Source organism: Drosophila serrata, unplaced genomic scaffold (genome assembly GCF_035046125.1).
Source record: "Drosophila serrata isolate PLE 108 unplaced genomic scaffold, ASM3504612v1 contig_276, whole genome shotgun sequence".
Classification (NCBI taxonomy): domain Eukaryota; kingdom Metazoa; phylum Arthropoda; class Insecta; order Diptera; family Drosophilidae; genus Drosophila; species Drosophila serrata.
In genome coordinates, this window is record NW_028257174.1 from 9,652,597 (window position 1) to 9,671,428 (window position 18,832).

General features: G+C 43.1%; 6 protein-coding genes across 29 annotated transcripts in view; 4 read left to right on the forward strand and 2 right to left on the reverse strand.

Annotated features, from left to right (window-relative positions):
• Positions 1 to 67: 67 nt before the first annotated feature.
• Positions 68 to 4,930, reverse strand: LOC110181869 (DGAT1/2-independent enzyme synthesizing storage lipids). Its single transcript, XM_020949793.2, has 4 exons — positions 4,261 to 4,930; positions 4,036 to 4,174; positions 1,224 to 1,890; positions 68 to 1,153 (listed from the first exon to the last, which is right to left on the reverse strand). The coding sequence occupies exons 1-4, from the start codon at positions 4,304 to 4,306 to the stop codon at positions 1,025 to 1,027; spliced, it is 981 nt and encodes a 326-aa protein (XP_020805452.2). The 5' UTR covers positions 4,307 to 4,930; the 3' UTR covers positions 68 to 1,024.
• Positions 4,465 to 6,097, forward strand: LOC110181870 (augmin complex subunit wac). Its single transcript, XM_020949794.2, has 3 exons — positions 4,465 to 5,297; positions 5,362 to 5,674; positions 5,737 to 6,097. The coding sequence occupies exons 1-3, from the start codon at positions 5,294 to 5,296 to the stop codon at positions 5,909 to 5,911; spliced, it is 492 nt and encodes a 163-aa protein (XP_020805453.2). The 5' UTR covers positions 4,465 to 5,293; the 3' UTR covers positions 5,912 to 6,097.
• Tango2 (transport and golgi organization 2) lies at positions 5,737 to 8,276 on the forward strand. 9 transcript variants are annotated; one of them, XM_086836400.1, is made up of 6 exons: positions 6,180 to 6,282; positions 6,363 to 6,465; positions 6,548 to 6,784; positions 6,845 to 6,967; positions 7,252 to 7,381; positions 7,667 to 8,276. In XM_086836400.1, the coding sequence occupies exons 3-6, from the start codon at positions 6,643 to 6,645 to the stop codon at positions 8,115 to 8,117; spliced, it is 846 nt and encodes a 281-aa protein (XP_086692526.1). In that variant the 5' UTR covers positions 6,180 to 6,282; positions 6,363 to 6,465; positions 6,548 to 6,642; the 3' UTR covers positions 8,118 to 8,276. The 9 variants fall into 9 exon arrangements, with proteins under 9 accessions (XP_086692524.1, XP_020805384.2, XP_086692527.1 ...); XM_086836396.1 differs by having other exon boundaries at positions 6,181 to 6,282; positions 7,102 to 7,381; XM_086836402.1 differs by having other exon boundaries at positions 6,181 to 6,282; positions 6,845 to 6,915.
• A 63-nt stretch (positions 8,277 to 8,339) lies between these two features.
• On the reverse strand, positions 8,340 to 13,690 carry LOC110182058 (RRP12-like protein). The gene is made up of 10 exons (XM_020950014.2): positions 13,258 to 13,690; positions 12,648 to 13,195; positions 11,664 to 12,592; positions 10,718 to 11,593; positions 10,527 to 10,661; positions 10,035 to 10,467; positions 9,705 to 9,970; positions 9,361 to 9,551; positions 8,747 to 9,305; positions 8,340 to 8,657 (listed from the first exon to the last, which is right to left on the reverse strand). The coding sequence occupies exons 1-10, from the start codon at positions 13,397 to 13,399 to the stop codon at positions 8,555 to 8,557; spliced, it is 4,182 nt and encodes a 1,393-aa protein (XP_020805673.2). The 5' UTR covers positions 13,400 to 13,690; the 3' UTR covers positions 8,340 to 8,554.
• A 93-nt stretch (positions 13,691 to 13,783) lies between these two features.
• On the forward strand, positions 13,784 to 15,168 carry Uros1 (Uroporphyrinogen III synthase 1). Its single transcript, XM_020950022.2, has one exon. The coding sequence runs from the start codon at positions 13,821 to 13,823 to the stop codon at positions 14,652 to 14,654; it is 834 nt and encodes a 277-aa protein (XP_020805681.1). The 5' UTR covers positions 13,784 to 13,820; the 3' UTR covers positions 14,655 to 15,168.
• Positions 15,169 to 15,502: 334 nt separating this feature from the next.
• Moe (moesin) overlaps positions 15,503 to 18,832 on the forward strand; it is a 33,521-nt gene continuing 30,191 nt past the window's right edge. For 3 of the 16 annotated variants that reach the window (XM_020950015.2, XM_086836381.1, XM_086836383.1), the window contains exon 1: positions 15,517 to 15,715. The gene's annotated coding sequence lies outside the window, so the exon portion shown is untranslated. Of the gene's footprint in view, positions 15,716 to 15,739; positions 16,182 to 18,832 lie in introns of those variants that run through there. The other 13 variants (XM_020950018.2, XM_086836376.1, XM_086836389.1 and 10 more) reach the window with 9 other exon arrangements.

Consider the following 18,832-nt stretch of genomic DNA (forward strand, 5'->3'; position numbering starts at 1 on the left):
TCATACTCCTCCTATGGCACGTTCCCAAAAAAAATTATTGGATTAAAAACCATTAAACCATTAGGCCTTTTTTAATTTGTATTTCTTTCAACATTTTTATTTCTCTTTTTAATTGGTGGTAATTCCTGTTTTAATCTTTATAATTAGCGAACATGAAGTACTCCAATATTATTGCTATATATTATACATATATTTTTTTATACACGATTTTTCTTAACTATATAGTACACACAATCGCACACACAGACAAACAGACAGACAGCCACACGCACACACAGAGGCAGAAATATGTACTTTTTAGCTTGTTTTTTGTTTGTTTCATAAAAAAGGTACAAAAATGAGATATATTTATTTATATATAGATGCACGATATACACTTAATGCAAAACTAATTATATATAATTGTTTAATGCGACTAACAAGAAAAAGAATAAAGGGAGCGATTAAAAAAAGTATTTAAGGTATTTCTTTTTGTTATAAAAATTAAAAAATAATAAAATGAGTTTAAGGTAGAAATAATTTCTTTGTTCGGTGTTCTTTATATTTGTTTGACTTCAGTCTGGAAGTGTGGAAAGAGGGGTGTGGTGGGTTGGGGCGGGTTTTTAGTGAAGTTTTTTGTTTGTCTTCATTTTTAAAGCTAATTAAAAGTTTATACGATCTACGTGTAGATTTGTACACTTTAAAGTGTATCAGCGTACGTGTCCAGGATTTTATTGAACTTGAACGATAGGGATTAAGTTATAACATTACAAAAAAAAAAAAGTATATTAACGAAGGTGTAAACATTTACAAATTCAATTAAAAAAAATAGATGCATGATCTACAGAGATATATGGTTATATGTAAGTATACATATATGGCGCTGCCTATATACACACTATGAAGTACACATGGGAACCAAAGTCTTTATATGGCCAAAAACCAAAGTCAATCTGTTAATCTCTCTATATACTCTATATGGAAATGGGATTAACTAAGGATAGCATCTAGATATAGATCTAGATCTCTGTTCTTCGATTGTTCACTACTCATCCTTATCCTTGACGACGCCCCTTGAGCGCCTAAAGGAAGGCAGACGATCAAGTAGAGCCATCAAAATGCTGCCGGGCAGTCTCTGGTGCTTATTGATCAAATCCTCAATGGCGGTGGCCACCTAAAGTTGAAAAAAATAATAATTTTAACTATATAGTTGCTATTATTTGTTTGAGGTAAATTCAACTCACCTTAACCTGCAGATCCTGCGCCGTTAGGTTCTCGTCGTACGGTATCGGTTTGCCCAAATATGTGCGAAACTTGACGGGGAATCCACCATAGATGGGATACACCGGTATGCGCACTTTGTTGTACAGCCGCATAAAGAAGGTGCGGAAGATGCCCACCTGCCGGAAGCCCTCTCTCAGGTTCTGTGTGAAGCAGGGTATTATGGGTGCCTTGGCCTCGAGAGCCACCTTGGCGAAACCGACCCGATTGCGCCACAGCAGCTCGTAGTAATGATCCCCAAATTGGGCTTCATAAACGCCACCCGGTGAGATGGCCAATAGATTGCCATCACGTAAAATGCTCACGCAGGACTGCACGGTGCCGGGACTGACGTGAAAGGCCTCCGAAATGGTACCCCAACCGGGCAACTTAAACAGAAACCGATCCCCAATCGTATAGATCAAACGCTCGCGTTGCAGCAGCATCCTTGAGTTCAAATAGTACATATCGATGGGTATGGCTCCATGATAATAGACAATCAACGCGGGACCCTCCTGCGGTATGTTCTCCATCCCGATCACCTCGTAGCCATGATAAATCCGGGCGTGTGCATCCCAAATGGCAGCAACAATCTTGCGGCCCACCCGCCAAAAGTTGCGATCCGTTTGGACAGCTCGCATGATGACCTGTCTGTGGGGGGAAAAGCAAATGAGACATTAAACATAATTAGATAAAGTTTTAAAAAGATGTACATCAGAGGTGCGTAAGCCCTGACGATGAGGGCTTCTAGGCCTCGCTAGGAGGTAAAGGAAGTTCATTTCCCTAGACATAGACATCCAAAAACTGTCCCGAAAATACTTTAAATATTTTTTGAACTTGAGTCGAAAGCACAAAAAATGTGAGTTTGATAGGTCATTTTCAGGTTTTTGCTTTGGCTCCCTAATTAATTGCTAAAATCTAAACAAATGGAAAACACTGATAATTTGTGTTTAAATTTAGTTAGTTGGCTGTCATCCGCAGGTGTTATCAGTGTGTTAAATTGGTCATGTCTCCCCATGCATATCAAAGAACTTATAAATCAATATGCACACACATACGGAGATCGGGCCTCTCACCTTGAAAGAAACTGCGTTTAGTGGGGGAACTGATAACAGGGTTCATTCACAAATCTTCTGGCGGTCCCTTGGCGACCAAAACAAAGTCGGGGACAGGAGTTATAAATAAAATAAATAAATAAATAAAAAGACTGAAATGAGCCATAATGTTCCAGAATATCAACTAATCCCAGCAGAAGCCCAATTTAATCTTTTATGAAACAAAAAACCCACAATAGTCTGATACTTTCATATAGATTCATTCAGCTACTGAAATACTCTCTAATTACCAAGTACTTTAAAGTTTAAACTGTAAACAAAGATCATGGAGGATTATCATATTGAGATTATCAACCCCCCGCGTCGCGGCATATGGCAATGTCAAGGTTGCTTCATGGCTATATTGTAACTATTTCACGACTTGATAATTGCTAGTCGTTTATCAAGAAATAGCAACATTTTTTGAGTGTGTTTCATAAAGAGAACTGAGCTATTTGTATTTATTTTTAGTTTTTCCTGTTGCAGTCTAGCGTCGTTCATTCTGTTGCCAATAAAAAAGTGTAAGAGTACTATAATGTGCGAACTGGGGGGATTATATGGGTTTCGGTTCAGTTAATTGCATTCAGAGCCCCCGCCCGCTTTGGCTTTTTATGGATTTATAATTCCTGTGATTACGCCAGTGACCATGAACTGATAATAGGCAACCATCCATAAGTAATGCGTATGATGACGCTATCGCAGCAAAAGTAATAGCAAAAACAAAAGCAATATCGAAGGAGGAATGTTTGAATGTTTCATGGCGTGTTTTGGTTCTCTGATTTACTTTTTCATTTCGCCTGCTTATCGAACTGTATTTTTTGTTGTTTTCTTTTTATCTTGTACTCGCAAACAGCTTCAATCTGTGCACTGCACAAAAAATATTATTATTATTTATAAATATAGTATAGAATTTGATTATTATGCCAAACAATTAACTAACAACAAAATTGGTTCAAATCTATTTCCTATTTATTAATTATTTACTTTTCAATCAAATCATTTTCCCGGTGCACAAATTCTCTGGGAAGTACGGAACATCGTTAGCTATTATAGTTAGAGCCATTAGGGCCAATAACTAGTAGACAGTGACTAGTGGCGGGAGTAGAGCTTTTCAGTTAATTAGCATGGCCAACCGGTCGCGTATTAGAGAGTTTAGGAATAGAAAATAAATAAAGGCTTGTGTGTGTGTGGATGTAAGGTAGACAAGTAAAAGTTGGCAATGTTGTTCACCTGCTGAGCAGCCTCTGTCGGCGCTCTACCGCTGTCGCCAGCGCAATTGATGGTGCAATGGTCAAGTGTGTAGCAGCGTTCTTTCATGTTTTGGTGCTGTAACCATAAAAATGGGTAGAAACCCATTAAAAATCTACTTTGTATCTTTTTTTGTGGCTTTTTTTCGGCTCTACAGCGCCAAAGAAAGCTTCTCTTTCAGTCTCCCCATCCTTTTTAATTACAGGCTAGAGAGGGAGAGAGAGAGAGAGTTGAAGGAGAACGCCGGCTGAGGAAAAGCAGTGGGGGCGGGTGAAAGACTCGCGAGAGAGAGAGAGAGAGAGAGAGAGGAGAGGGTGACCGAAAAATGCTCGATCAGCATGGGAGAGTTCATTTACCGTTGGTTTGGGCAAAACGCCGAGTGCAATTATTCCCATTTTATTCTTTTCCATATTCCCTTGTCTTTCCAATTGCCGCGTGTTTTGCTTTTGCTTACCTGTGCAACTTGTAGATGAAGAGGACGAGGAACGAAATGTAGATGAGGGCCACGAAGACCAGTGGTAGCAGAAAGGTGACGATTAGCGGGGTCAAAAAACGATAAAGCCATAGTGAATAATCCAGATCGATGTAGGAGGCTAGAAGAAGCACCAAAGAAGAACAAAGTAATATAAACCAGAATAAGACTTACAAAATTTCACAATTTCACATTATTTTTACTCACACAACAGACTCTGCAGTGTTTTAAATAAGTTCTCCAGGAATTCCATTTTGTAGGGGCTAGGAGGGGAAGGGGGGGGCCTTTTTCGATATTCCTTCACTTGATTTTTGGACTGTGTTCAGGTTTCATTGGTTATTCTTGTGCACACACAACAACAAAATACAGAAAAAAATGAATCGCTTTGGCCTGATTTTCACTTGAAGCTTTACTTTCTTTCCTTCTCTTTTGCGCTTCTTGCATGAATTCTTGTTGCTCTTTTGCTTCCTATTTTGTGGTTTGTTTTTGTTTTTGCTTATTTAAATTGGAATTCAGGTGCTTCTGTGTGTGAATCCGTGTGCCGAGTTGTCGTTGCCGTTGCTGCAGTTTTTGTCTTGTTTTATTTACTGAACATTTAATATTTTTACCGCTTTGCGTTGATCTAATTTACTGCATATAACTTCAGATTGGTGCATTGTTATTGCCCTTTGTTGTTGTTTGTATCGGTGCGGAATGTAAACATTAGCGAGGCGCGCCAGTCGACAAAAAACACAACCGCCGCCGTTCACAGTCAGCTACATAGTGCGCGCCGCGTCGGTTAGGTTAATAATACTACGAAGTTATCTTATTGTTCTTTTATTTCATTTTGTTTCGGTTTTTTTTTTCGCTCGTTCGGCTCACATTCCTGGCACCTGGCAACGCCGGCTCAGCTGTTCGCAGGTAGGCTGGTGCTGCCAGCTGTTTGTGACGAAAGAGATGAAACTTCTACGCAACAAATAATTTTCAATACTGAATGCGGCCTGTTTACACAATAGCAATTATTATTTCCTTGTTGAGATGCCCTGGGCTATAAATAATGTGAATGCTGAAACAGTTGCGCCTACTGTGTTAAAACACCATCTCTTGGATTTAATCAATCTGGCATCGATGGATGATGCCAAAGTGCCGATTTCTATAATAATTCACTGTGGTCACACTTTCGTTTCGAAATGTCAAGCATTTTGTGAGCATTTTTCATTTTCCTTTTCAATTGGCACTTCCTTGCCGTTCTCCATTAAAAATGGGTGAGTTTATTTAAACTAAATGTTACTAGCATTACTCCAACTAATAAATGTGTGTATTGTTCAGAGAATTTAAAGGTCCAAGAGGAAATCAAAGAGTTGAAGGCCTTAGGCCAGCACTACGAAAAACAGTTGAAGCTGGCGGGCATCGATCTCAGCGACTTTTCCGAGGATGACATGGCGCTACTTGATAATTGCGTTGACTTGGCTGCAGATTCACATATCCATGCCTTGCGCTTGAACTATTTGCGCAATTTTTACTGTGCCAAGAAGATGGATAGCATCGAGAACAAGCTAACCAAGGCAAAGCGACAGATAGAACTGAGGAAAGTGATGTCGGACATTGACAAAGCAGCTCGGGATGTAGCCGTTCTGGAACGGTAAATGGAGATAACTGAACTTCTCTTCTCTGTGAATAAACTGTATTTATATCCCATTTCAGTTATAAGTCTGCCGCCGAGGCTCGTTTGATTCCGGAAAGCGAGGTTTTGCAGAAAACTAACGCCCTGTTTGCTACCAAACAGGGCTTATTGGACAGGCAGAAGGGCTTTGATACACCGAAGGAGTTAAGCATTGAAGGCATCATCAATAAAGTGGACTCGCTGGATAGGCGCTAGTGAAGTCCTCTGGTCAACTTGTTACACTGCATTTACTCAAACAAACACTTAACAGAAATGGCTGCAAATTTCATAGCTATCTGGAATTTGCAACAAAGGATCTTGATCATTATTGAAAACACAACAAATCAATGAAGGGCATAACAAAACAAAAAATAAATATAACCCAAGTAATTAGCGATGGAACATTCTCTTTCATTTCATTTGGTCAGCATTAAGACATTTGTATCGATATTACATTGCGTGCCCAAAAGCACACTTTGAAATCAAAAGAACGTTTCCATCGATTTGTTATCGATTCGAAGTCAGCTGGCAATCCAAGAAACTAAAAACAAAAAAGAAAACATAAATATAATCAAAACAAGCAAAAAGTAAGCGACTGGTGAAATAAATTAAAAGACGCAAGTCTTTTGCATAACACGAAATTAACATTGTCGAATCTCCCAAATAGGTTACACCGCCCTCAGCTCCCGCAATCGCAGCCGAAAACCAGCAATTTAGATTAGCAGGGCGTTTATTTTATAAACAACGGATAAGACTGTGTATCAGCACTGGTATTATTATTATTATTGTGGTGATAAAAGAAACAACAGCGGAGCGACAAAGAGACTACTGACTGACCTGTCATTGATTAAGCCCTCCATTTTTGTTTTGTTTCGTAGTCCACAGTTCTTCGTCGTCTTTCAAGCCGTTCGCAACCGTTGGAGCGTCTTCCCTTTCTCGTCGCCACAATGTGCGTGATATTCTTCTGTGCAGACGCCAGCCCGCAGCCAGGTGGCTACAAGCTGATCCTGGCCTCCAATCGGGATGAGTTCTTTGCCCGGGCCACACAAACGGCAGCCAAGTGGGCCAATGCCGGTCATGTCTACGGGGGTGAGTGGATCATTTTCTCTCTTTGGAAGCATTAATAACATACATATATTCTTTTGTCAGGCATTGATCTGGAGCCAGGACGGGAGGGCGGCACTTGGCTGGCGATTGGCCATTCCGGCGGCGTCTTCAAGGTGGGCGCTTTGCTCAATTTGACCGGCGAGCCCAAGCCTCGCGATGCAGTTGGTAAAACCACCCATTATCCATTCAAATCATTCCTTACTAACAACCTCCTCGTTCGCTCTCATATTTGGCCTCAACTAACTAAAAAACGTTCACGAAATGCGACACAAAACCGACTTTCTTTCTTCTGTTTGAAGCGCACAAGAACATTTTGCAGCCGCATAATCACAACAACAGCAACAACTGCAACCCCACCAGCTCCTCCACTACCTCTTACTCCTTCTCCAGCAACAACAACAACAGCCATTTGAGTAAGGTTCATCCGTCTAATGAGCATTTCTTACTAGGTCGCGGCATGATCGTGGCGGACTTTGTTACGGAATCTGACGAGGATCACAACATCCTGAGCTACAATCAAAGGCTACTCAAGGACTGCACCAAATACAGTGCCTTCAATTTTGTGTCCATCGAAATTGGGTAAGATTCCCAAAACATACATATAAAATTGATTTTATTAAAGCAATCATACGATTTTGATCGATTGGCTTTCGAGTGAGCCATAAATTGTCCAAATTGCGTGCAATATATTTAATTATAAAGATACGGAACGAAGGGAGTGCTTTCCGGTACGACTCTCCTATCTCGTTCTTGCTCCCTTTTTAATGTTTTGCTGTAATGTACAAAGAGTGCAGCTTGTATTAAAATATTAGTTATTATAATATCACTAGAGCTTTTAATATCTTGTTCATTTTCCCCACACAGACCATCTTCTGTCCAGCCCACCGCCCGCGTCCAGCTTCTGAGTAATGTACCGCCTACACTGGAGGAGTACCACAATGGCAAGTGTTATGGGTTCGGCAACAGTCTGCCGCACACACCCTTCGCCAAGGTGCAACACGGCCAGGCGGAGTTCGAGACGATCGTTAAAGAGCATGGTGGAGCCAGTGTGGACACCATCACCGAGCATTTGATGAAGCTGCTCAAGAACACACACAAATTCTGGCCGGATCCGGAGCTCAAGAGGCGGGCACCCAACTGGGGCGAGGGTCTGAGTGCCCTCAATGTTCACATCAGTGATCATGCCTATGGCAGCCGAACCCACACCGTGATCCTGGTAGACAGCGACAACAAAATGCATTTTATAGAGGAGACAATGACAGGGTTGGATCCCAAAGGCGAGTGGCGGAAAACGCACATTACTAAGGATTTTTAAAATCTTTAAATTGGAAACTGCAATGTCTGAGAAATATCAGGAATATTTATACAACTGAACTGTATTTGTGACGCTGGCATTTTGCGATTAAATCGTTCATAATAAATAGTCATAGATACTTTAGATTTTAAAAAGAAATATAGAAATTCCATATCTGAATATATCAAATTTTCTTTTAAGGTAGTATATCTTTGTTATCTTCGTTAAAAGGCGCAATCGTAATTGTTTTCTTTTCATTTTTAATACATCACTGCGTCGTCTTCATTAATTATACAATATTTGTTTATATATATATATTTAAGCAAGGTAACAGGGGTGGGGAAGAATTCATCCAACGTCTTGCCAGCTTCAGTCATTAGCTTATCATCCGGCTTATTATCTCTATAGCTTTATGATCCAGTTAGTTGGAAGGCCAATGATTCCCTCAGTTCTCCAGCCTATTTGTATTTCTTGGACACACGGCCGCCGCCACCTCCGTTTGTCTCGGCGCCTGCTCCACGCAGAACGCTCTTGAATTTTCTCGAGTTCATTGAACGTTTCCTGAAAAGAGATTATAATGAGATTAGATAGAACAAGAACATTTTACAAGTAAGACTATAAAAACGGATAGTGTGATTAGAAAGACCCACCTCTTGTTAAGCGTATTCCTGGTGAGCGGTATGTAAGCATATGGATCCAATTGGCCGCGTTTCTTCATATCGCCCTTGGCCTTTTTGCTGGTATATTCATTGCCGGCTGTTCGGTTGACGGATTTGCCCGATTTTCCTGACTTCATGGACATGGCATCAGTGTTTCCAGCTCCTCCCAGCTGTCGATGAATACCCTTGCCACCACCGGCGGCAGTGTAACGACTACTGGCTGTTGTCTTTCCGGATTTCATGCTCAACGCATCGCTGGCCTTGCGCTTTCGCTTAGCACCCGCACCCACTGATTGATGTTGCAGTTCCTCCTCATCGCTGGAATCCTCCTCCATGCCACGCTTGGCCTTTGGCTCTTTAGAATCGTCCTCCATTGATGCGTCGTCGGAATCATCCGAGGAGTCGGAGTCGCCACCGCCCTGGCCGCGCAGCGCCTTGTCGCTGATGATCAGGCGGCCATCGTCGGCCGTCTTAAAGCCACCATTGGGCAACTGAGGTTTCTGTTTGAGGCTCTTGGCGGCGGCCACCGTTTGAGCAGCAGAGCCACTGGCTGCAAAATGGAGAGATTAATTGGGAGTAGAGAATCATCCAGCTTTCGAACTTACTCAGCACATTGCCAATGGACTTGAGATCGGCCAGATCGACAATCTCGTCGGGTTCCTCGCGAATGTAGGTGCTCTTCTTAGGCTGCTTAGTTTTGTTGCGTCGTTTGCCAGCCCCGCTGCCCTCTGCATCCTCCGCATCCATTTCGTCCTCGGGCAGATCCGAGTCCGAATCAGCCAGAATATCATCAATGCTGTAGGAAGAATATATAAATTCAATATAATTGATTGATTGATTCTCCCTACGGTGCTTATCGAGAGGATAAGTAATATATATAGAGCTCCATATCAAACCTTAAATTGATATTTCCATCCCTAATCCCAAATCAAGCTCAATTCCTACTTACGTATAGCTCTTCTGCTCTAGATTGCCACCGCCGAGCTCCTCATCGGAGCTATCCGCCTGGGCTTCCTCGTTCAGCTTCTTGCGCGTATCCCGACGCATCTGTTTGCGTATCTTCTTGAGCCGCCGATGGGTGATCTCATCATCACCAGGCACGAAGCGTGCCAGTTCTTCGGTGGTGAAACGCTTGCAGAGCTTCTTGAGGAAATAACCAATCTGAATGCGACAATACCGCTTCGTATCCTTGGTCATGGCGGACAAGGAGCGCATCTATCAGGGAAAAATATATACATAAGGTTAAATTCAATTTTAATTTTCAGTTGAAAGAACTTACAATCGTCTCCAGATGATTAGACACCAGGGGTATGGGCATCACCTTGATGTAGGTGATCAGAAAGGCAACGGCTGCCTCCGATTGATTGCGTGACTTTTGGACCAGGAACACTGAGACCTGCTGCAACACAAACTCTAAGGTGGCCACAGTTAGGTGTTGACCCTGCTGCTGGATGACGGCTCTAAATGCCAGGATTGTGTTCGTCACCAGGGATTCGTCGCCGGTAAATCCAGCCGTTAAAATATCAACGAAATCATTAATTTGGCCCGCATCCTGATACAGTTGGGCAATGAATTTAATTAACTGCTCAGCCACCGACTCCTTGCGTGTGCTGAAGTCCTTGTAATTGAGTACGGCTTCGGGAATGGCCTTCGTCACCAGCTGATCGTTGTAAGCTAGATTATTGCGACAATCCATTAGGGATTTGAGGCAGCTAAAAAAAGCTTTATGTAGAATATATATATGAAAAATATATCCCATAGCTAAACTCACTACAAACGCGAGGCCTGGCACACGCTACAGCTGGTGTTGAATGCGTCCTGGAGGATTTGCTGCAGGACTTGGCTATTCTTTCGCGTAAACTTCTGGCAGGACGCCTGATCCGAGGTCATAAGCTCGCGCAGGAGTCTGAAAAATGGGAAAGATTAACCAACTTAATTTAAATTTATTGAAGAAACACTTACTCATAGGTCTTCCTCTGTTGCTTCTTCAGCTTCTGCTCATCCTTGGCCACCAGCTTGGACTTGTCGTTCCTCAGAATGGGTGCCATGTACTTCTCGAAGTACGCCTCGATGTTGCGGCACTTTTGCACCCGCACAATGGCGGCATTAATATCAAACAAAGCATCGTACTCGAAGCTAGCCACCGCACTCGACGCCAACTGGCCCTGGGCGGTCTCGAAGAGCTGCAGCTGAACATCCGTGGGCGAGCGCGAGATGTACAAACGTATTACATCTAGGGCGCGCTTCCTCTGGTCCGCCTCATAAGTGCCATTCGGCTTTTGGGTGTAAATGTTAAACAGGCGGGGCAGAAAGTTTTTGGCATACATGCCAATAGCCTGATGACACTCCCGGCTCTGGCTCTCGTCAAGCAGCTCCATCAGTCCATCATATATGGGCGCCCTCAGTTCGGGATTTTTTTCGAGGGCAGCGCCCAAAGTGGGAGCCAAGTGCCGCAGATATTCGGGATCCCTGGGCTGACGACAGAAGCCGGGAAACAGGCCCCACAGCTGGCAACACAGCAGCTCGTAAATGTGCGCCGAGGTGGGAGATGATTTGTCCTGCCACTTCACCTGACAGTCCAACGCCAGGGGCATTATCTTCTCTTTGAAGAATTGTAGGCTGGCGCCATTGGCACCCTCGCGAAGCAGTGGTAAGAGCCAGGTGCGTTCCATTTGCATGCCGCCGCTCTTGGGATCCGCCAAGGGTATCGCTGTGAGCACTAGCTCCGGACCCAAAGCCTTAATGGCACTGATAAGCGTATGCTCGATCTGGAGACGATTACTGCTCTGGGTGTCGTAGCGCTTGGCAATGGTCAGCAGGGATGGGGTTAGCTCCTTGCTGCAAAGATTGTGGTTAGTTAATTCGTATCTCTCGCTCTGTCTCCCTCTAATCCAAGCTAGAAACTCACCCAAATTGCTTGCCACACGCCTCAAAGACAATGGAGAAGATGAGGATTACATATTTGGAGATCTCACCGAATGGGGCATTCAGAACCTTATGCATTGACTCTATTATCCTCGCAACATTTGGGCGATTCCGCTGCACAGCCTCTGGATCCGTTGAGCTACAGGCCGTGGCCACACAGTCCTGAAGCAGCTCCTTGATACAATTCGAGACGCCGACGACCAGTTCTGTGCGATCTGATAGCCACAAGTCCGTGGTGCAAACATCAACGAGACGCGGCAGAGCCTGCATGCACAAGTCCAGCTGCAATGCGGCCAAATGGAGGTGACCCTCCTTCAAGACCGTAATCCAGGCCAGCATCTGACGGACATCGCTTCGATCCGGACGATACTCATGGATGGCGGCCAAGAGCTTGGCACACAGCGATGCATTCAGGTTGGGGCTGCGGGTCAGGAAGAGAGCGTGCAGCACTTGAAAGCAGTTTGTACGCACGAGGACGTTGGCTGCCGTCATAATGGAAAGCAGATGCTCGCACACATTGCGTATATCCTCTGTCCGGAACCCAGATAGTGTGTCCTTCAGCAGGGCCAGTGTGTACAGCACCGTGGTCTGAGCATTGGCCAGCACCTCGGGCTTGAATTGGGCGAGACAGAATTTGGTCACGCGGCTGCTCGCCGGATGGTGCTTCACCTTGGGTTGCTCTTGATCCTTCTTCTCCGATAAATCTTCTTCATCTGTGTTGGCTTTCACTGGCGGCAGCATGAAACAACTGCCATGGATAATGGACACCACTGCATGCTGGGCTGCTTTGCGTATCTTGGGCTTGGAGTGAATGCTGAATGCCAGCAAGGCATCGAAGTACTGGAAAGTGGAACTATACGTCCATGTGGCATATTCCTGGGCACGCAGAAGCACAGAGAGGCAGCCAACGATCTGGAAATAGGTAAAGTTAGACACAAAAATGTTGAGGGTCGTCCTAAGAACTCACATAACGCATGACAGACTGATTGCTGGTCTCAATAAATCGCTGGAGCAATGCCTGCAGCGTGGCAGCGGTCTGGCCGAAACGCCGTCGTAACACGGGCGCCGGCACAGACTTAATGCCCATGGATAGCAACGATACACCCGCTATAATGTCACGCTCCTCCTGCGCCGCCTCGATCTGTTCCATGAGCAGCAGGAAGTACTCTGTGGAGGTTTCGCCGCCGCCCTTCTCTCGGATTATTTCGGTTAGGGCACTGAGTATTGCCAGCATTTCCTTGTGCAGATCGGATGAGGCACGGAAGCCGGTGAGGAGTTTCTTAAAGCTCATGTTGCTGCAGCTGGTGTAGTTTGAAGCGAAGGTCTTGAAGGTCTGAGCGGTGCTGGAGGGCGCTGTTCCCGTACCGGACATTCCTTCGTCGTCGTCATCGTTCAGATTGAAGCTCATCAGGCTGCCGGCCACATCGTTGACGGTTGTGGTTTCCGCATTGTAGGCCTGTCGCTGCTCGTGCTTATGCACCGCCTCCATTGTAAGGCCAGTGGGCGTAGCAGCCGCTAAATGAGTTTGACAGATATTGGCCACAATACAAAACAATAGTTAAAATAAAGTAACCCACCTAGACTCAGATTGGGCTGAAAGAAGCGTGATTTCGCCTTCAGGCGGTGCTTCATCTGGTCGGGATTGGAAACGGCCGACTGGCCCTTGCTCCATGTCTTGCCCTTGCCATGGCGCTTCAGTTTTGATCGGAATTTGCCCATGATCCACGCGAGAAAGGCTCAAAATAAAGAACGCAACAATTTTGTCCAAAACAACACGGGAATCCAACACGTGCGCGGTTAGAGCTGACAAAAACGGCTATCGATAGGTCATGTGGACTTATCGCTAATCGTTTTGTTCACCTGCTGTAACAGCTGATTCTTACTTTTATATCGCCTATCGAGAGCCATTTGTGTGTGGCTTCAGCTGAGTGGTGCTTTTGTGTGCGTGAGAGTCAAAAGTCGAGGAAATCTAAAAGTAAATGCAATTATTTTCACGCAAAACAAAGAGGCGCGGGCGTCGGAAAACAAGGCGGAAAGTAACTAGGCAGAAAAAGAACCGAGACGGCCAGACACACACATCCGGCAGATCATCACCGGCAGTATCGCACCCATAATAGAAGCAGAAGCGTTTGGCAGAACGATGACGAGCCGCCAGCGAACGGTTATAATATTTAAATCCGAGTCGGACAGCAGTGATGTTTACGCGGAAACGCTGGAAAAGCACGACTTCAATCCGGTGTTCATCCCAACTCTAAGCTTTGGCTTCAAAAACCTGGAGCAGTTGCGCGCCAAGCTTCAGACGCCGGACAAATATGCCGGCATAATATTTACCTCGCCGCGCTGCGTGGAGGCTGTGGGGGAGTCCCTGAATCTCGGGGAACTGCACGGCGGATGGAAGCTCTTGCATAACTATGCCGTGGGCGAGGTAACCCACAATCTGGCCCTGAGCACCTTGGACCAGCTATTCACGCACGGCAAACAGACGGGTAATGCGCGGGCTCTTGGCGACTTCATTGTGGACACCTTCGACGGATCCCGGGATCTGCCGCTGCTCCTGCCTTGCGGCAACCTTGCCACGGACACACTGCTCTCCAAGCTTGCGGAAAATGGCTTCTCCCTTGACGCATGCGAGGTGTACGAGACGCGGTGTCATCCCGAGCTGGGACCAAATGTGGAACGAGCCCTTGCCACCTATGGCGAGTCCCTGGAGTTCCTGGCCTTTTTCTCACCGTCGGGCGTCAACTGTGCCCAAGAATACTTCAAGGCGCACAACCAATCGATGGACAAATGGAAGCTGGTGGCCATTGGACCCAGCACCAGGCGGGCCCTGGAATCGCAGGGCCTAAAGGTCTACTGCACCGCCGAGCGGCCAACAGTGGAGCATCTGGTGAAGGTACTGCTCAATCCACAGGACAGCAGAGAGCGGCTGCTGAAGGAGCGTGAAAGGATGGCGGCCCTGGAGAATAACAATTAAGAAGAAATCGTAACCCTAAGTCTGTAGAGAACCCGGAGAATCATAAGTGGACATTGCACTCTCCTTTAGCAAGAAGCCTAGACTTAAGGGCTTTAGGTTTACATATAAGCTGCAGTCTTGAGATTTTGTAGTGACAGAAGTGCCCGGAATATGGCCATAGCCAATTGGAGCACACTTTTAGACACCTTTAGCGATTTCTATATTCATAAAATAGTGTTTATAGTCCCGAAAACGATAGAAATTTTCAAATTTTAAACACCTAATTTATAAAATTTAATTTATATGCTCACTGTATGGAGAGTGCACTATGCATATTTACTTTAAAACTATCAAATTAGAGTTCCGAGATAGAAGAATCCCAAAAAGACAGAAAAATAGGAAAACTAAAAGACTAAACTAAACTATATTTATTTTTTTATTTTGTATTGACCTCCGAACGAGAGTACAAAATTAGCGGGCATCAAATGCCGGGCGACGTTTTCGATCAAGCTGAATAAAATTGTTTCTAATTTTAGTCGGTGGTCTTCTTTGTGGGTCAAATGGGAGGGTTGGCATGGCATATAATCAAACTAAATTACATTTACTTATTTAATTATTTAGCACCTAAATTTCATTTTATTAATTTAAAGCTTAAAAAATAAAAGCCAGATTTATATTTCCATTTATTTAAAAAATAAGGAAGTTGTTATAGTTTTAAGTTTCTATTTTTATTCCAATAAGTTGTTTTCTTTGCGAAAGTACACAGAAAGTTTAAAAATGTTAAGTTCGATTTCCTCTTGACATGTTATCGCTATTCGATACTCGATCGTTCAGAATTCCAAACAAATTTCGATATTTGAAAAATACCAAAAACGAATACATTCGCACTCACCACTAAAGTATCGATAAAAAGCTGTCAGCATTTTCTTTCGCTCTATTTTGTTTCGTTCGGTTCGCTCTTTTTTTGCGTTTATTTGATTTCGTTTCCTTTGAAAAAACCACAAAGGACGTTAAAAGCTGCAAAAACAAGTGGACAAGCAACTAGACATTATCGGATTGGACCTTAAACACGGAGGAAAAACGTAAGTTCAAGGAAATTCCATCGCACTAGCGAAAAAGCAAAAAAGCGCAACAAGCCGCACATACAGTCATACGCTCTCACACACATACTAGCGCACGCCGGCAAAAGTTGAGCGTTGAACGTCTTTTTTTTGTCGCCCGCTTTTTTATTCGTGTTTCGTTTTCACAGCGACGAACTGCCTTTTTTTTATACGTGTGTGCCGCTAAAAGGAAGAAAACGAGAAATAATTTTTACGAGAATATAAATTCTTAACATTTGCTGGCGACGAAAAAAAACGGAGAGCCGTATGTGTGTGCGTGAGTTTTGCGAGTTTTTGTTATTTACATATAATTTTACTTAATTTTGGAGAATAATTTCATCGATATTGTTGCTTAAGTGACAAGAATATAAGGAATAGTAAATGTGTGTAGGAAAGAATATAAAAACTCAAACGAAACGCAAAGAAGAAAGCAAAGGCTGAAATACCGGTATGTGGCGGCATTTATGTGTTTGTGTGAAAGACAGAGAGAGAGAGAGAGAGGCTGGAGTGTGAGTCATTAACCGGCATTTAAAAATAAAGTTAAAATAAGCAGATTTCACAAAAGTGAATATAATAAATACTGCAAATTAAGGCAATATTTTAAAGAAGTTCTCTCTCCTATGTTCTCTTTCTTTTACTCAAACACACACACACACGTGCAGTAGTTGGAAGCCAAACCAAAAAGTCGGTTAGTTAATTTGGCGTAAGAGCGAGACAAAGCTAGGGCTTTTTGAGTGAATTTTTACATTTTCGGCAGCTGCTCATAAATCACAAATACCGTTTGTTTGTGTGTGAGTGAAGCGTGTGAAAATTGCAGCAGCCACTCCAACCACCGTTTTTCCTAAGTTTTCCCTTACCACCTTTTACCTTTTGCCGTCATTCCTCTCCTTTCCTTTTCTTCCCATTTCTGTCTTTGTGTCTCGTAAGTCGCTCACTTCCGTCTTTGTCAAATGTCTTCCCCCCCACCTCTATCTCTCTTTCTCCTATTGCTCATTAGCATGAAGTCGCTTTTTCCAGTTAGAACATATCGCGCTTCCAGTTGGAAGATGTGTGGCGATGGGTGCGTGACGCTGTTTTTTTTTCTTACCAGATCAACTGGCGATCGGAGATGCGTCTGACCATTCGGCGGGAAAAAGCTAAAAGTCAGATATTTCTTTAATATTTTATTTTACAATAACTGTAATCAATAGATCTGAACAAAACCTTTGGTAGAGTATAAATATTTGCAAGTAAGCTATAAATATTGACCCCACACTTGCGGCCAAGATAATGAGTACACAAACTTTGATGCCTTATACATTTTCTTATGCACATTTTTTTATACAGTTCACTTAATTTTTATTTATTTACAAATAATTTTGTACTATCTTGTTTTCAAAAGCTACATCATCTCTAACTTGGTATTTATGACCAATATATCTCATCACTGTCAACTTTTCTGACGGCCCGTTTTTAATACGGGTTCGAAGAGCTGTTAGAGTTTCAAGTTGCTTTAGTTCCCTCTTCGTACATATATTATTATTTATTATTATTGAACCGAGCATTTTCAGGCGCTTTTTTCAGCCTGTTGCTGGCCCGGCTATATTCTTTTGTGATTTGTCATGCATTGTCAAAGTCCCACTATGTACATTATATATCTACTGTGAGTCAACAGATATAGTCTGATCTGTGGCACAGCGGAGATACCCCTGAAAATTAAAGAATTCCATATAGGAATCTTGAATCTTAAATCCAGTTGCAGTGTATATATATTTATTTCCTATAATAATTCAATTATTCATTTTATTTAATATGTTTTTACTTCTAAATTTAGTGAGGTTAATATATGATTTTAATAATTTAAATTTGAATTTTTGATTACATAAATTTAATTCTGAAGTTGAAGCAATTATTTTCTATTAGTAAGTAGCAGAGTAATGATATATTGTTCTCAGTGTGCTTTGGTCCGCTCTTTATCTGCATCCAGCTTTAGCTGTGCCCCTCCATTCCACTTCTTTCACACATTCCCTGGCCAATTTTTAACGGTTTTGTTTGGCACTGAGAAAGCGACAAAGTTGTCAGCTTCTTCATTTCTCAAATGAATGCCGTTCAATAAGCTGAAACAAGTTGCTTGGAATTGATCGAGTCCAACGATTGGCTATAGAAATTAGCATTAGACTTCTTGATGAACTATGGGAGTACCCTGTTAGTGTAGAAATATCCAATTAACTGACTTATTCATTTATAAAAATTTAAGAATGGATGTTGGATTTGTGAGACTTTTAATTTCAAAAGCTGTTATTTTGTTAGGATTACATTTTTGAATTGAATTTATTTACAGTGATTTATGTACAGCCCACGCCGAGTACTTTCTTTCTCTTGAGACACACTCACATAAAGGTCACGAACCTTGATGTCTTGAGTTCGTTTTTATTTGAACACTGCAACGAAAGCAATGACAGCTTTAACTCTCTCTATAAAATCTTGAAGAACCTATATACCATGGATGCACCCATTATCGCATCTGGAATAACTAGGCTAGCGCGCTTCTTGCTCGCACCAAACGGGGCATCGCCATTGACGACGGATGCTGTACGCCTTTTTATTTACACATCTCGCTCTTGATCCCTCTCTTGCTCGCTCTCTCTCAGTCTCCTCTCTGGTATATATCTTTGCACTTGGACTGGTTATTTGGCCATTCATTATTTGATTTATGGCCTGGAAAATGGTCAGCTACAGTGAAATGTGCCCACTCATCCTCTTTCTCCAATGCTGCTAGCTCAATTAGCACATTTCTATGTAGATATACAAATGCTTAGATAAATATATATGTATTCCCGGCTTGACTGGAAACGTATGATGTGGTCAGTGGTTTGCATATCTTTTGAGATGCGCTCACCCAAAAAACAAAAAAAAATTAAGATGAGAGATGCGAGAATATAAAACCAGTTTCTTCGTGTCCGTGTTGCCATTTTGCGCGAGATTTGCGTGGCCGGCAACTTGGAGTCTTCTCCTCCATCCTCTTGGCTTTATTGCTCCATCTTTCGCCTTCTCTGGCATACCCCAAAAGTCCTCGGAAACAGTAAAAGAATATATGGGGCAGGTAAAACAAAGTGCTGA

Excerpts from the sequence above, each read along its gene's own strand:
- LOC110181869 (XM_020949793.2), bottom strand. The coding sequence starts at position 4,306 with ATGGAATTCCTGGAGAACTTATTTAAAACACTGCAGAGTCTGTTGT. Across the intron at positions 4,175-4,260 it reads AACACTGCAGAGTCTGTTGT|CCTCCTACATCGATCTGGAT; the intron begins GTGAGTAAAAAT and ends TGCTTCTTCTAG. Across the intron at positions 1,154-1,223 it reads CGCAGGATCTGCAGGTTAAG|GTGGCCACCGCCATTGAGGA; the intron begins GTGAGTTGAATT and ends TTTCAACTTTAG.
- LOC110181870 (XM_020949794.2), top strand. Across the intron at positions 5,675-5,736 it reads GATGTAGCCGTTCTGGAACG|TTATAAGTCTGCCGCCGAGG; the intron begins GTAAATGGAGAT and ends ATCCCATTTCAG.
- Uros1 (XM_020950022.2), top strand. The coding sequence starts at position 13,821 with ATGACGAGCCGCCAGCGAACGGTTATAATATTTAAATCCGAGTCGGAC.
- Tango2 (XM_020949725.2), top strand. The coding sequence starts at position 6,643 with ATGTGCGTGATATTCTTCTGTGCAGACGCCAGCCCGCAGCCAGGTGGC. Across the intron at positions 6,785-6,844 it reads TGCCGGTCATGTCTACGGGG|GCATTGATCTGGAGCCAGGA; the intron begins GTGAGTGGATCA and ends TTCTTTTGTCAG. Across the intron at positions 7,382-7,666 it reads TTTGTGTCCATCGAAATTGG|ACCATCTTCTGTCCAGCCCA; the intron begins GTAAGATTCCCA and ends TTCCCCACACAG.
- LOC110182058 (XM_020950014.2), bottom strand. The coding sequence starts at position 13,399 with ATGGGCAAATTCCGATCAAAACTGAAGCGCCATGGCAAGGGCAAGACA. Across the intron at positions 13,196-13,257 it reads TCAGCCCAATCTGAGTCTAG|CGGCTGCTACGCCCACTGGC; the intron begins GTGGGTTACTTT and ends AAACTCATTTAG. Across the intron at positions 8,658-8,746 it reads AGGAATACGCTTAACAAGAG|GAAACGTTCAATGAACTCGA; the intron begins GTGGGTCTTTCT and ends ATCTCTTTTCAG.